The following is a 15540-nucleotide window of genomic DNA, read 5'->3' on the forward strand; positions in this document are numbered from 1 at the left end:
TTCTTATGAAGGTTTGGGGTTCTTATTCCAAACAGTTTTGGACCTCAAAACCCAGGTGTATCCAGCATGGAAACCAAGGAATTGAAACATGGGGTTTGTGCTTAAAATGAAAGTTAAACTTCCTCTGTTTTGATCTCCCTCCCTTCAAATAAAGGATATGATAGCACACGCCATCCTCTGTAAGAAAAGAGTTAAATCTACAAAGCACTTTGAACCCCAGAGTGATATCATTCATTTTATTTGGTCTGTTCTGGTTTTGAGTCAAAATGAGAAGAACACAAAAAGATCTTGAGTCAGCGCTGCTTTTGGTTTTTTGTTTAAATCTGAAACACTGAAAATGAAAGGGCAGCAAGACAGGAAATATAAACTGAAAGTAAGAAGGAGACTTGAAGAAGCCCAAGGGAAATGGAAAATCTAAACTTTGCCGGGGTGTCTTCAGCTGTAACGACCTGAAGGTTGAGCTCACCCCAGAGTGGGAAATTGTACTTTTTCATGCAACAAAAAGAGAAGAGCTTCTCTCAGGGGACTGATGATTCTGGTCACTTCAACAGTTCTAATTTCTAAAATAATTCCCATAATACCAACATCTTACTATGGAGGAGTGTGGTGGTGTTGTTGTTGCTGTGTTGCTGTTTAGGCTTTTTTGTTGTTTTGTTTGGTTTGGTTTGGCTTGGTTTGGTTGGTTTTTTGGTGGTTTTTTTTTGTTTGTCTGTTTTTCGTGGTTTGTTTTGTTTTGTTTTGTTTTGTTTTTCATGGGTTTTTTGTTTGTGTTTTTTTTTTTTTTTTTTTGTAGGGAGAGCCAGACCACTTTGGTTATCAGTTATCAGGGGAAACTGAGGCTCACAGCTGTAACCCGAGTTGCCACAGGGTATTCATACATGCCAATGCTGTTCTAAAAAGCTTATATTTCACGATGTCCAGGCTAGTGCTTTATCTTTCAGCCCATTATATTTCTACAGGGTTGTCTACTTAGTTGCTCAGGATTTCATATCAAGAACCAGTTTCTGACCAGAAGTTTAGAAATTTGCCTTCTTCACAAAATAATGTATTTCTTAATTTTTTCCTCACTGTGTGGCTTCTAGTTCTCAGCAACTCATTTCTCTGAAAGAAATTAAAGGAGCCTCCTACAAGCCCCATGACACAGAGTTTCAGTGAAGCAGGGACCAAAAACAACTGTGTCTGAGTAAATGTCTTATTTGGGTGTTTGTAATCTGACTCAGCAGCCCAGACCTTGATTTTTATCTTCTCAGAGGATTGGGTGGGAGGAATGGGTAATAACAGTTCAAAGCAATGCAGCTTCTAACATCTGGGGCTAAAGGGAAGGATGGTATTTTGCAGTAAGGGCTATCAATATCTTGATGTCATTGTTCAGTTGTTTGCCCTGCTGTTGTAACATTTTACAACCAGAAAAGAAGCTCAGATCATCCAGGCTTCCTAAAAGACACTTTGCTTGCTTGGAATATTTTAGGAACTACAAATATACTTCATCCTTCCCCCACTGATTTTGCTTGTAACATCTCAAGAAAATACAACAACCAAGCTTGGGTGAAAGTGATCAAATGTTGGAAAGATGGTGAAGTAACATGGGTGGAAGCTGATAAATTTGATAAGTTTGGTTGGAAAGATCTCTCTCAGACTTTAAATGAAAACAAAGCAGAACTCGTCCTCCTTAAAATGTAATTTTTCTGTCAAAGAATAAAAATCCACTGAAATTGGGAAATTGGAGGTTTGGGTTTGTTTTTTTTTTTTTTTTTTTTGGGGGGGGGGGTTTGGGTGTTTTTGGTTTTTTTTTGTTTTTTTTTTTTACTACAGGCATTCTCAGAAAACCCTACATTGCCTTTAGGGAATTTAAGTGAAAACAAACGTGCTTTTTTTGGCCATGTTTGGCTAGATAAGAGAGTTCATTTGGGTATTTATTTATTTATTTCTTCACTGACACCATTGCTAAAACAAGTACAAACTGAAGATTTCTAAGCATTCTAGTTCCTCCTGGTACTTTCATTTAGGCCTTTGAAGCTCTAGGCAGGCCAGGGAGGAGGCTGGAGCTGCATCTGCCAGCACTCTGCTTCTCTGCCTGGGCTGTCCCTGGCCTCTGCTGGGAATTATGGAGGTTTTGGTTGTGTTTTGTCTCCTCTGAGGCAGAGTAGGCTGCCTGGACAGCAGCTGGCTATCTCTCTTTGCTTGCCACTGATTTGCATGTGACCATGCAGTTTCCTGTAGTTTTAGATCCAGCTCTAGCAGCAGCAGAAAGGCGTAGGTTTAGGTCCAGTCTTACGCAGTGGATTTGTGGGCCACTGTGACTCAGAGCCTTGGGGTTTTTTGGACTTCCAAGACAGACGCTGAGACAGCTGATACAGGAAGCTGGGGGTGGCAGATGGCCTTAGAGCACTGCTAAAGGTGAGAATGTGATAAGACCCACTAGTTAAGACAAGGCTGGCAGCCTTGCACTAACACCCATAGGCTTCATGGCAGGGAGGTGTGGGACTGTCAGGGATAAAGGGACTCAGGTCTTCATAGAATCATAGAATACCCTGAAATGGAAGGGATCCACAAGGATCATTGAGTCCAGCTCCTGACCCGGCACAGAACACCCCCAAAAATCACACCATGTGCCTGAGAGCATTGTCCAAGTACTTCCTGAATTCTGCCAGGCTGGTGCTGTGACTGCTGCCCTGTGGAGCCTCTTCCAAACCCCCTGGGGGAAGAACCTTTCCTGATATCCAGCCTAACCCTCCCCTGATACAACTTCATTTAATTCTCTTGGGTCCTGTCATGGCTCACCAGAGAGGCTTCAGACTCCTCTCATATCTTTGACCCTGCATACTGATGATGTGATTGGGCTTCCTCGGCCAGTGAGTGGCAGCTTGTCACAGAAGTAGTCCCTGAGTGTGTTGACCCTTTTGCCCACATGTTTAGGCATGATATGGCATTGGGGAAGCTCCTCTTTAAAGGTGATTGTTGTCTTTTGGTCCTTGTGAGGCCAAGATTGGCAAACACGGTCCCTTAAATTTCACCATCAGTGGTCTTGTAGATGCTGGAGGTGAATTTCCAGGTCTAGATGGATTCCATATGCCTGTATTAATCCAATATTTGGTTAGGAGAGATTTGAAGGTGTTCAGTTCTGTTGTATAAATAAAGGAGTCACAGCTGAACACCTCAGCTATGGTAGTTTAAAGATGATCCAACTATTTGTTTGAAAAACTACTCTCAGGCCCTCCTATAATGAAAAGATTTATGTCATTAAACATGGGAGAAGGGAAGCAATCAGAGACGGTGAAGGAGTGATTTTTAAATACAAAAACCTCTCAGAAGAAAGGCAAGTCAAGGACCCCAAAAGTTCTCAGAGTCACGCCAATAGCACAGTCATGAGAGGACAACATCTTCCCTTACCACAACATACAGATGTATTTTGAAGCCTCGCTATAGAGTTTACATGTGAAATTATGTGCTTCTGGGATGGCTTCATGCTCAGAACCTCCAGTAAGAGTGGTGAAAATTGGTACATGCTGCTCCTTGACCTGACAAGTGGCATCCCGTGAACGAGCACATTAGAGGAGCTTCTGGGGCTTTCTGTGTGGACTACAAAATGCCCAGTGTCCTCATTCCCTTCACAGGATGAATTAGTTGGTTTTGTGGAAAACTGTGACCTCAAAGGGGATGCAGTGTTCAGGAGTCAGCTTGGATACCATTAGCTCAATGTTGATTGCTCCCAGCTCCCACATCTCAAAACGAAAGTACAAGAAAAAATAACTCTCCCCTTCCCAGTTTTCCATGCTGTACCGCCTTCCCATTGATTTTATTGCAGTTCATTGTTATCCCTAATGAGAGAATTCTGATTTAATGGAGTGTTGGATAGACTGTAGTCAGCACAATTCCTCTTTCCTTCCACCCTATTTCTGTAGAATAATGTAATACGATCTTTAGCAAGTCCCTTTTTGTTTAAAGGAATATCCAAATGGAAGAATCAGACTGATTGCCGTCTTGGTGTGCTTTTCTGTTCTCTGGAACACCTTCCTGCAGTAGTAACATCAAATGTAAAGACTGAGGAACTTGACCTGGCAGGTGCCAGTTCTTGGGAATACAAATGTTCAGCTGTAGGAAATATCTCTGTTGCAGCAGCGCTGTGGAAGTAATTAGGCAGAGGATAATGGATGGGCTGCAGTGAGATAGGAGGGAATGACTCCACAGAGGTGCTTCATGGTGAGATCACAAACTACAACAGTGGAGCGAGGATGGGCCGGGGATGTCAGCCAAAACCTGTGGTGAAATTCATCACCTCACACAGGACTTCTCCCTGGCTGTTCCTGCTTTTACAGGTTCCCAAACATGGAGACCCCTCCTCAGGGTGACTGCAGCAAGTGTTAAAGATGGAAATGCTGCTGTGTTTCAGTTTTACATGAACTTCTGGCTTCTGTTTCCCCTGTTACAAAGTATTTTGCATTCACAAAGCACTTCCTCCTTCCTGACAACTGCAAGTGGACTGTTAGGGTGGGGAAAGACTCGTTCTCTAGTACCAGGCACATGGTATGAATCTTGGGGTGAATCTTGTGGTTGTTCTGTGAAGGTCCAGGATTTGGACCTGGTGATCCTTGTGGTTGGTGCCTTCCAACACAGAACATTCTATGACCTTCTGATTCTTTATTCGGGATCACAAAACCAGCATCTGGAAAACTCAATGCAACCTTTCCTTTGAGGCGACCATTGCCACATGCTGCATGTTGCTTCCCTACACGTGCAGATGCAGGTGGGGATAAACAGGGATCCTAAGACAGACAACGTTCATGTAGATCAGTTCTTGTAAGTAGAGGAATGATCATGAGTGAAAGCATTAAATTTCTTCAATTTTGTTCTGTTGTTGAGTCAGGCTGCAATGGAAAAACACAACCTTGAATCAGAAGGTACTGCCTTCAGGAGTATCGTCTCCTCTGCTTTGTGTTTGGGAAGGACTCAGATGTAGGCACATGGCTAATCAAAGTGCTCCTTCCCTATCAGTCTGTGCTACACCTTTCCCTCTGGGCAGCATCTGTGCCCAAACACAACCCCTGGAAAGAGGAGGTCTGCTCTTCCTCCCCAGCCACCTCTCCCTGCCGGGGATTCCCCTGCTTGGTCTCGTGTAGCTCTGGTGGTAATTATCATCATCTCATGGCTCAGTGGGGTTTGCCTCCAGAGGAACCAGCCGTATGGCTTTTGGCACCCATCTGCACAGGTATGCAATATCTCACAGCAAGTTAAAAAAAAAAACAAAAAAAACCAAAAAAAAAACAAAAACAAAAACACCACCACCACCACCAAAAAAAAAAAAAACCAACAAGGAGAAAAACAAAAAAATCAGTAAAAGATGTTTAAAAAGTAGTTTTCTTACTCCCCTTTCCACTCTGCAGTTTAAACAGCTTTGTAGTTGTCTTGTTTAGAAAGCTATTTCTCAGGCTAATCTATGGGGTTTTTTTAACCTTGAAGTTTTCATTTCAGCTTGAAAAACAAACATAACTTCTGTTTTGCCCACAGACTTGCTCCCACCCTGCCACAATGTTTTGTGATGGCGAGCCATGCAGTTCCTTGAGCCAGCCTCTTTTCTTTTTTCCTTTTCAAAAACAAAAATCAAAAATCTCTGCTTGTCTGCACTTTCCAGGGATAAATGTTTTTAAAGATGCAGTGTGGAAATAATAGTGTACTTTAGGAAACATGGGTTTTTTTCCTTTCCTGAGGTCTTTATTGCCACTTTCTTTCTTTTCCTCTGGTTTTGCAGCATCAGGACCTTGGGATATTAAGGTGCATCAAAACCCGATGCAACTTTCCCCCCCTCATAGTCACCTCCCCTTGCTCTGGCTTGTGCTACTATAGGAAAAAATAAGGTGACTTGGAGAGTTAAAGAAAATCTTAGCCCAACATCACAGTCATCATTTCCTGAAGAATGTGCCAGCCCAGTTCAGGAGATGAGGATCTCCCTTTTCCTCCTCTGGCTGGAAGTCTTTCAGTGGGAATCTCCTTGCTGGAGTGTGGTGCCTCCTTGCCAGGGGAGCAGCACATGGGTTGATCTCTGTGAGCAGGTTAAATAAACAGGACTATGTTTGGGTTAATTGTCACTGGTTCTACTGCTCTCCATTACTGATCTATCTGGGAGCCTGGCCAAGGAGCAGATGAGGGAGACAGCATCATCACCTCCCTCATCGTCTTCATTGTGTCTGGATTTATCCTTTTTCTTTTCCTTATCCCTCCACCCCTTTTTCTTTTCCTTTATTTTATTCTTTATTCTTTTTTTTTTTTTTTTCACTATTTTTGTTTTTCTCTTTGGCTGAGCAAATAGGCCAGATGGCAGTGAGGGGAACAGACAACAAGTGAGCCATGGCATATGGGCAGCCTGTTTAATTTCAACTCCTGTTGGGAAGTGGCTTGCAGGGAGATAAGTTGCAAAAGCAGAAGAGAAGGAGGAGTGTGTGTTGGAGGGGAGGGGCAGGAGGAAGGGAAGACCCTTTTTGAGATGAAGCAGCCCAGCTGAGAGGAGTCCGGGGCACAGGGGACTGAAACCTTGGCTGCATTCCTGACACAAAGCAGTAAATTAGCTGTTTCCGTGTCAGTTGGTGCAGGAAGTCTTGTTGGCTGCACATGGGTAGGAGAGATGGGGATGTCTGCCTCAAGCAAGGAGGAGGAGAAGGAGGAGGAGGACATGTCTCCAATTTCCATCTCACTCCCCCTGTCCCAGGCAAGCTCCAGCCACGTTTAGAACCTGGGATGTTGAGGTTTTTTTGCCCAGCTGCAGAAGAGGAGTCGTGCTGCCTAGATGATTTTTTATCTTTGCAAATAGGATTGTGTATGTTTTGCTCATATGGGCATCAAAGTGAGATCACCCACTAAACAGTCCTTTGAAGCAAAAGGCATAACTTTTTAAGTTTTGAAACAAAACAAAATAAAAAGTTGACACAAAACAAAATTAAAGGCAGCTTAATAACAATGTAGTTGACAGTGATTCCCCTTTCCCCTTCTCTTCTGTTTTGGCCTTCTTTTTTCTCTGTCTCAGTTTTCTTTTTGGATTCAATGTGCAAGCTATCAGTTTCTGGCTATCTATTCACATCATTCATGCATTTTGGATTTTGTTGACTAAGACCAAAGGGAGTCTTGCCTTAAATGTGTCCTAAATGATTTAGGAAGAAAATTAGAGTGAATTGCACTAAATTATAGATATGTGAGGCTTCCTGTCTTTCTTTTGATGTACTTAGACTTTGGGAGAGACTGAGGAGAGGTAGGTGTACTTTTCTTACTTTTTGTAAATATGCTGCTTTTGAATCTCAGCTTCATTGAAATGTAGTTTAAAATAGCTACACAATGTAGGAACTTGAGAAGTCTTATTCCTGCTGATTCTTAGTGGGTTTGGTGTTCCTTGGTACAGGTTCTCAACACCTTAATCCCAGAGGCTTTCTTAAAAAAACACCCATTTTGGCCAACAACATCATAATTTTGTTCTATTTGCTCCTCTTTGATGAGAAGAAGCATGGAATCCAAATAGGATCATCACACACATGGACCATTTGGAGCTCTGTGCATGTTATGAGCATCCTGACTGTGGGTGGGACTCCATCTCAATGTGCCCATGTCTGAGATTCAGCTGTGAGCTCCATGCTTGTGCTTGCCAGGGTGGGAAAACTCTACACACCAATTAGCTCTGGAAATCCTGATTCTGTTGGCAGGATGCAGATGATCCTGGGCAGCAGTTGCACTCTAGGCCTGCACAAAGAACTTTTTATATGGCTTTAATTCTGTAGAGAAGTTTTTATTCACTAGAGATTCTGCATAGAAATGATTATTCATCACTGGCTTGGTGGAGCAGAATTTTAACTTACAGCTCAGGCATTCCTCCACTGATTAGTTTTAACATGAAATAGAAACACAAGCCTCTGATTTATTGGTGAAATATTTAAGATAGATTGTTAAATTATTTAAATAGCAGAGTTTAAAGCAGGCAAGATAAAACAAAACAAAACAAAAAAGGCAGTTCATCCAAATAAGAGCTCAGTTTTCCCGAACTTGAAAAACGTACATTTAGACTCACTAGTTATCTGAAAAAAAAAAGTTTCCACTTTTATTGCTCTCAGAAAAAAAAACCTAATTTTTAATCTTTTTCCATTTGTTTCATTTCTGTGAATTCATCTCATCCTTTTTCTGTTTCATCTGCAGTGCTAGTAATTGTTGCAGCCTCCATCATTTCCTGCCATTCATCTAGCAGGTATTTGGGCATTCACCCACACTGGATGCAGCTTTCCTTTTTCTACAAATGCTAATAGAGAGTTTTTTTGACTTACTGTTGGTAAACCAGGTGAGGACTGCTCCAATCTTCTTGCCTGGGTTTGGACATCACCTCATTGTCTTGCCCTTAGAGGTGACCTTCCATCCTACCTCGAAAAAGGTTGTTTGCATTTGCTACATTTGTCTTTTCCCAGTTGCCCTCTGGCATCTGTATGGCATTACCACAAAGTAAAATCTGAGATATCTTCTCAAAGGAGGAGAGAGAGGTCATACTTGTGGTCTTCAAAGATTCTGGAGTGGTCGCAGTAACAGTGTAGACTTGTGGAAGTGTGAATAAGCATAAAGATATTTTGCGGACCCTTAACATTCATTTAATATAATCACAGAACAGTTTAGGTTGGAAGGGACCTTAAAGATCATCCAGTTTCAACCAAGCCATGGACAGGGACACCTTCACCTTGCACTAGATTGGTTTGCTCAAAGCCCCATCCATCCTCACTTTGAACAGTTCCAGGGATGGAGCCTGCACAATTTTTCTAATTTTTTCCCCTAATTTTGAGATAAAATATATGGGACTTGCTGCATCCTAAGGAGCGTTTAATATTTTCAGTTTCTGTTTGTCTAAGATTCTCCAATTTGAGAAACCTTGCTCACTTCCTCAGCCATGTCTGTTCTGAATATCAGATCAGTGGGACACATGAAAAGCAAAGGCGATTAGGCTTTGACATGTCTTCAGTAAAAACTCATGGGAAATGTGCATCAAGACCCATAGACAGCTTTAAAAATTGCAGTCCTTTCTCTTCATCTACTCACATTTCAGCATAAAAAAAGAACTATTTTTCAAGTCTGACCTCCTGTAGCAAACCCTTCGTCTTGGGCTGTGCATCCGAGAAGGAGAAAACTTTCAAGGTCTGATTATTTTAAATGTGGCAGCTGGAAAAAAGATAATTAGGACAGGCAAATCCAAACAGTAGTTTTGCAAATGGTATTTTTCTTTTTTTTTTTTTTCCCTCTGTATGTCTATATTATACTTTTCCACCTGCCTTCAAAGAGAAGCTGATAAAAAGGATTTGCTTGGCCTTTTTGTTGCTGAAGGGGGAGGGTGTCATTTTTGTGTAGTGCTGCGAGACAGATTCTGCAAGTGAAACTACCCCAGCAGGGGCAATCCTGCCCGGAGGGGACAACTCCAGGGACTGAAGCAGATTTTCTTTTTTTTTTCCTTTGCTCTCCTTTGTGGATTTGTTGTGCCGTGGGACCGGGTCCTTTATGGCATGTTAGGAGTGGGGTTTATGGAGCAATCAACTCCATCAGCAGTAGTGGCAATCACATAATGCTTTGGTCCTTTGTAATAGATTTTGTGTGTATGAGCTGAAAGTATGGCCAGGAGGGAAAGGGATGTGAAATGTTGTCTTTTTTCTCTTCCCTCTTTTTTTTTTTTTTAAGTTGGAAAGAGTCTGTCTGAGTTCCTTTATGCTTTTCAGGCTCAGGGATGAGAGAGCGTGTGTACGTGTGCGCGTCTGTGCCCATACAGTCGCTCAAGTGGGAAAAAACCCCGTTTGCAGTTCACACAGGAGGAATTTCTGATGGAGACAACAGTGCTAAGCAGAAAGGCACATCCTGATCTCTAGCAAGTGAGGGGCACGCTGGCGGACACACGCACACAACACATACTCTCCAGGCGCTCTGCATAATACGTGCAAAGCGCTGCCCTTTAATGAACGTAACCTATGGTGGCTGGGATGCAGCCGGCCAGACCTCACCATTAATAAACTGGGAACATTCTTCTCCTTTTTAGTCCCTTTCAATGCCAGCCCTGCGTTTTGATCTCCCTTGAATGCTGCTCCCCCTCATTTGGGGCTCCAATTCTGAGAAGATTTGGCGCATTGTTTGAGGTCGCAGGATGTCGGATTGATTTCGGAGCTTTTGTATTGACTCCGGGCTCCTGAATGAAGCTGTCATGTGTGTCTGTGGTTGGCTAGCAGGCTGTCCGGCTGCAAGCTGTGCCTTCCTTTGTTGTTTAGGCCTCATTGAGCTGAGGGAAGAGGCTCATTTCAGGGTGATTTACCACCACCCAAACACCAGCTGTCTGTTGTACTGCTGCTTGCCTCCACCTTGGATTCAGTTCTTGTTTCCCTTCCTTTCCCCCCTTCTCTCCCACTCTACCACTGTAGGCACTTGGGTACTGGTTCTTCAAAATGTGTGGATCACCCTGACAGAACAGCAAAAAAACACAACAAACACTGAATGTGTTGTTCTTCCTAATGGTGTTTATGCAGCCATGGGGAATTTTAGAGTGTGCTGTTGCAGTGCTATACATAGTCTCAAAGAATGATATCCCACGTTGGAAGGGACTCACAGAGATCATCGAGTCCAAGTCCTGGCCCTTCACAGGACAGCCCCAAGGATCACACTGTGTGCCTAAGAATTTTGTCCAAATGCTTTTTGGACTCTGGCAGACTTCAGGCCTTCTCTGGGGTGGTTCCAGTGCCCGACCACCCTCTGAGTGGTTGTGCCAGCTCCCTAGGGAAAAAGCTGCTTCCAGTATTTTCAATTGCCGTCGCTCAAAAGAGAGAAAGGCTAATGAAAACCAAGCAGGTTAGAGCCCAGCTAGACCTGCCAGCTTCTGCAAGGTGCATGGCACAGTGCTAAGCCAAGCCCACCTCTGGAGCTGAGCTTTCCAGCCACAGACTTGGAAGACAGGATCCTACTGTTAATCCCAGCCAGCACAGAGCCTGGCAGCTCCCTGGAGGCCGGCCGGTGCCATGTGCCTCGTGTCTGACTCCTTTAAGCAGGGCTGGCAGCTCCACACGGGATGGCTCTGGGCAATGCTGCAGTGATTTGTGTGTGCCCTGCGCCTCCCCTGGAGCTGCTGGCGTGAAACGAGTTGTGACCGACCCTCATTTGACTTCTGGGTGATGCAGTTCAGTTTTTCTCGACCACAGGCTGTTAAAACTGGCAACTGCTCAGCTCCTGTCACCCGTGCAGCTGAGATAATTAAGCCTGTTACTATTATTACGGGGTTTTTTTTATTTTTCTGCAAACTTGGGCCAACTGCTGGAGCCCATGGTGCAAGGAGGTGGGTGAGGCCAGCCAGATTCCCTATAAGAGGCGGATAATAGGACATATGTCAAGGAGCCTTCTTGCTCTTTTTCCTTGGGAAGGGTGATGTCTGGCAGTGGATGTGAGTCAGCAGAAGGCAAAGCAATCTTCCCAGTTGGAAAACCTTGTGCCTACCTGCTTCTAAACAAGAGCACCTCATGTTATTAAAAGGCCAGGAAACATCGAAATTATTCTCAATGAATTAAGACCAGACATCTATAGCCAGTCAGATAAGGCTCCTCTCTTTGTGGTATTCTTTCTTTCTCTATAAGCATCAAGCACTGCTGGACGAAGAAAGGAGGGAAATATTAGGAGGCAACAACCACAGCAGGATAGCCCCAGCGAGGTGTTTTAATTTCTTAACAAACTCCTTGGGCCCTGGAAACTGTAAAATAACATACAGATAAACAAACAAAAACTCACTAACCCTTAGCACCCTGTAGGGCTCTGTTTCAGATTGCTGAATAAAAGCTGAAGTTGCACATGCATGTTTAATGTAACACAAGGCGTGTGCTGTGGAAAAGCATGCTTTCCTCTAATCTGGTTCCAGACAGAAGCATCCAAACAGAAGCCCCTTTCCCTGTCCCCACTGAACTGCTTGGTGTATGTGAGGAAACCCCTGAATGACAAGGCCTCCATCTGCTCTGGAACAGAGTTGCGACTGGCTGCAAATGTTGTCCATATGCTTTTTTTTTTCCCTTTTGCCTTTCAACTTAGCTGCCTAATGTTAGACACCTATCTGCAAATTAATCATCTGCTCATAAGGAGCTTTCCTAAAATAAGGTGGAGGTAGTAGCTCATTCATCCAAAGCACATTAAGAGAGGTGCATCTGCTGGAAAAAGAGGCGGGATTATTTATCCAGTGCATTGCTTTCATTTGGGTTTTCTTAGGGAATTGAAAGCCCATTCATTCTTGTAGTGCCAAAGTAAAACAAAAAATACTCTCAAGTTTTGGGTTCATATTTCCCTTGTTCTCTTGATTTTCCAGGTGGTTATGGACAACATCTTGTAATGTCTCTCTATTAAATAAAACTGGTGATACTTCCATTTGGGCAGAAGAACATGGCCATGGTTTGCCATGACCTCAGGTGGCATTACACCCATAGAAAGGTCTAAAAATTGGAATATTTTTCCCTTGGCTTGTGGTTAAAAAAGGTAGGATTATCTTATTTGACATAACAACTTTGCAGTGGACAGTGGGACAAGCTGAGCACCAATGAGACATATGTGGATATAGTTTCCTTACCACAAGTGTATATTTATGCCATAGCCACCCCAAGGCATCCAGTGGCTTTTTGGGAAATATGTGAGTCTTTCCTAGTTCTTGTTATAATTCCAATTTGTCTCATGCTGTGGGGTGTCTAGAAGGTAAGTCTCTGTGGTTAGAAAAAGGGGTCTCCCTGTGCCTCAATTTCCTGTCTCAAACACAGTATTAATACTCTTGCATTAACTTATAGTTTAAGCACTTCTGAGAAAAAAAAAAATTGCTTTAATAGATTACAGACCAGTTGTTGAAGGATTGTAGTAATTGGGCAAGAGTGAAACACCTTTGACAGATGGAAGTCACAGGCAGAGGAGGCCAGTTGGAAGTAGTTCCCTGAAAACCTCAGAGTCTGACAGCTTGTAATCAGCAGCTCAAACATGAGGCATTTGGGTAGTTATCAGATTTGGTATCAGTACAACCTTTTCAGTGTTGTAGTTTTTTCCCAGCTTCTCTTTTGGAAGGAGGAAAAAGATAATTTCTGCACATTATCTGACCTTGCTGGGATTTGTGAGATGCTGAGCTCACCAAGAAAGAGACCTCTCCACACCTGGCAGGTTGCAGACTCCCCCAAGGTGACCAAAAGTTTATCTGCCTGTTTTTAATTCCTGCCACCAAGGGTGATCTCTCTGCTGTGCCCTGACATTGAGCAATGGCTGCAATTCCTTTTAATCATGGCCTTTCCCTTCCTCATAATTTAGGGCAGAGCACTTCCACTTGGCTAAACTCACTAACTGTGTTGGGATCTTCTTTTCTATATAAATTAATCCAGCTGAAATGTCATGACTGTTCTGCACATGAGCAGATTCTCCCTCCGTTTTCCAGCAGATGCCAAGAGTCTTTATTTTTCAACTACGGACAGCAAAAGTCTGCAAGTAGGCAATGTCTTTGTGTGCATGCCTATGGAAAAACAAGTAATTGTGATACATTTGTGAGGACTCCACTGGCTCTTTTTGACTCCATGCAGTTTAAATTCAAGCAGCATTTTTACCAGGTCTGGAATCCCAACTCCTTTCCGCCATAGTGATTTATCAAGATGTCCAGGTTTGATAAGCAACAAAAATACTTTGGTGAAGAACCAAAGTGACAAATAATCCCCAGAAAAGGACCCTGTTAGCATGAGGAACCTTGCTGCTTGGATCGTATTCAGTCAGTCTGAGGGGTTTTCGACAAAAACAAAGATGTCTGAGGTCAGCTTTTCTCTCAGACTGTTGGTTGCAGGTGAAAGGAGAGTGAGTGGACTCTGTTTCATTGCAAATCTCAGTTGGTTTGAGCACCAGTCCCTGGAAGTGTCCAGGACCAGATTAGACAGAGCTTGGAGCAACCTGGTCCAGGGGAATATGTCTCTGCCCGTGGCAGGGGGTGGAACAGGGTGATCTCTAAGGCCAACATTCCAACCCAAATATTCTATGAGTCTATGTCACAGGCATTGCAGACTCTGTACCAGCAGTGTTAGGTGAGAGGGTGTTCTTGGATTCCTGGCATGGGTTTACCAGGGCTGATGTGGACCCATTGGTCTGCTGAGCGCAAGTCTCTCCTGAAGACTTTATTGCGCCAAATCTGGCCACATTAGAAACAAGTAGGCATTAAGCTGGTAAAGGTGAACAGGAAAGGTAGTGTATGAGCTTTTCCTCAAGTCACTGCTGTTTGGTATTTGTATTGGGTGAGTATGCTAGATATGTTCCTGTTCATGCAAGTGTATGAAAACCATGGGTTAAAATAACATGTTTCTTTTCAGCTTTGCTTTCCCACTGTCTTTTTCCACACACCCTGCCTTCCTTCTGCCTCTGACTTCCCTAATGCTGGGATATTATCCTCTGTGGAAGCCTTCCTGGCAGATTTGGAGCCCTCCCTCTGCGAAAGTAAACCTCCCAGCAGCACAGGAAGACTCCACAGGCTTCCCTGATGCTCTTTCTTCCCCTGCTCCTGATCACAAATACAAGCCTCTTAGTCTTCAGTGGTTCAGATTGTGCTGATGTTTTTCCTTCCTTATGTCTTATAGGGAAAAGTCATTGGAGATGCAAAACTACTTATGAGTTGTGGTTGCAGAAAAGGGAAAAATTCTCAAGTGAAAGACTCAGATCAGGTCAGTCAATATGTACCTTAACTGGTGAAATCTAAGAATGTCTTAACATCTGGTGGATTTGATCTGTGTTGTTGCATATCAGAATTCCTGGACACAAACAGAGTCCTTGGCATGATTGACAATGGTACAACATTAATGTTTTTGTGTTTGTTACTTGTAGAAAAACCCTCAAGCAAGATTGGGGTTTCATTGCACTAGGAGATTTTAATTCCCTAGCCTGGCTTATTCCCATCTGGTTTATTTATTCATGAATTCTGTTTCTTTATAAGAATCCACTCCAGGCAATGCCTTTCTTAAAGAATATTACATTTCCTTGCTGGCTAAATGCATGCAACCTTTGGTCTCCTACTGTAGCTGCCTGGATGGGTGGTAGTTCATTGCATGCTTTTGTTCTGAAGTGACACCATCACAAGGGCGTTCTTTATTGGGGTTCCTCATGGCATTTGTTCACAAACCAATGGCCAGGTTTCAATATTCATTACTTGGAATGAATGGCCCCTTATTCTAAAATTGGTCAAATTGGCATTGGTGGGATCACTGGTAGGGTTCAGTAATTGCAAGTGAGATGGACTGTGCTTGGAGGAACAGCCAGCTGGTGGTCTCTTCTGTCCCCCTACCACTTGGCACTTATTCAGACTAGCCAAGTTCATCCCTGAACTTTTTTTTTTTTTTTAAGTTCTTATGGCCTCCTCTTTGTAGCTAAAGATGAGTTTGAACCTGGAGATAATTTTTTTCCAAAAAGGAAACAAAATTTGGTTTGAGCATAAGCATTTTATAAAATCAGGTCACCTAATGTTAAATGTGGCAGAGTGAAGCAGCTGGTCTCATTTACCAAATAACTTTGATCTCTAATGTA

At 43.1% G+C, this 15540-nt stretch overlaps 1 protein-coding gene across 2 annotated transcripts in view; it reads left to right on the forward strand.

The window, feature by feature from the left end:
* SETBP1 (SET binding protein 1) overlaps positions 1-15540 on the forward strand; it is a 267483-nt gene that overhangs the window by 36787 nt on the left and 215156 nt on the right. Inside the window, exon 3 of one of the 2 annotated variants that reach the window (XM_039733312.1) lies at positions 14601-14684. The exons of the other annotated variant lie outside the window; for it this stretch is intronic. Within the exon in view, the coding sequence (XP_039589246.1) occupies positions 14601-14684 (84 nt within the window). The remainder of the gene's footprint in view (positions 1-14600; positions 14685-15540) is intronic. 2 annotated transcript variants of the gene reach the window in all.

This window comes from Passer montanus, unplaced genomic scaffold (assembly GCF_014805655.1).
Source record: "Passer montanus isolate IOZ18808 unplaced genomic scaffold, ASM1480565v1 scaffold86, whole genome shotgun sequence".
Lineage (NCBI taxonomy): Eukaryota > Metazoa > Chordata > Aves > Passeriformes > Passeridae > Passer > Passer montanus.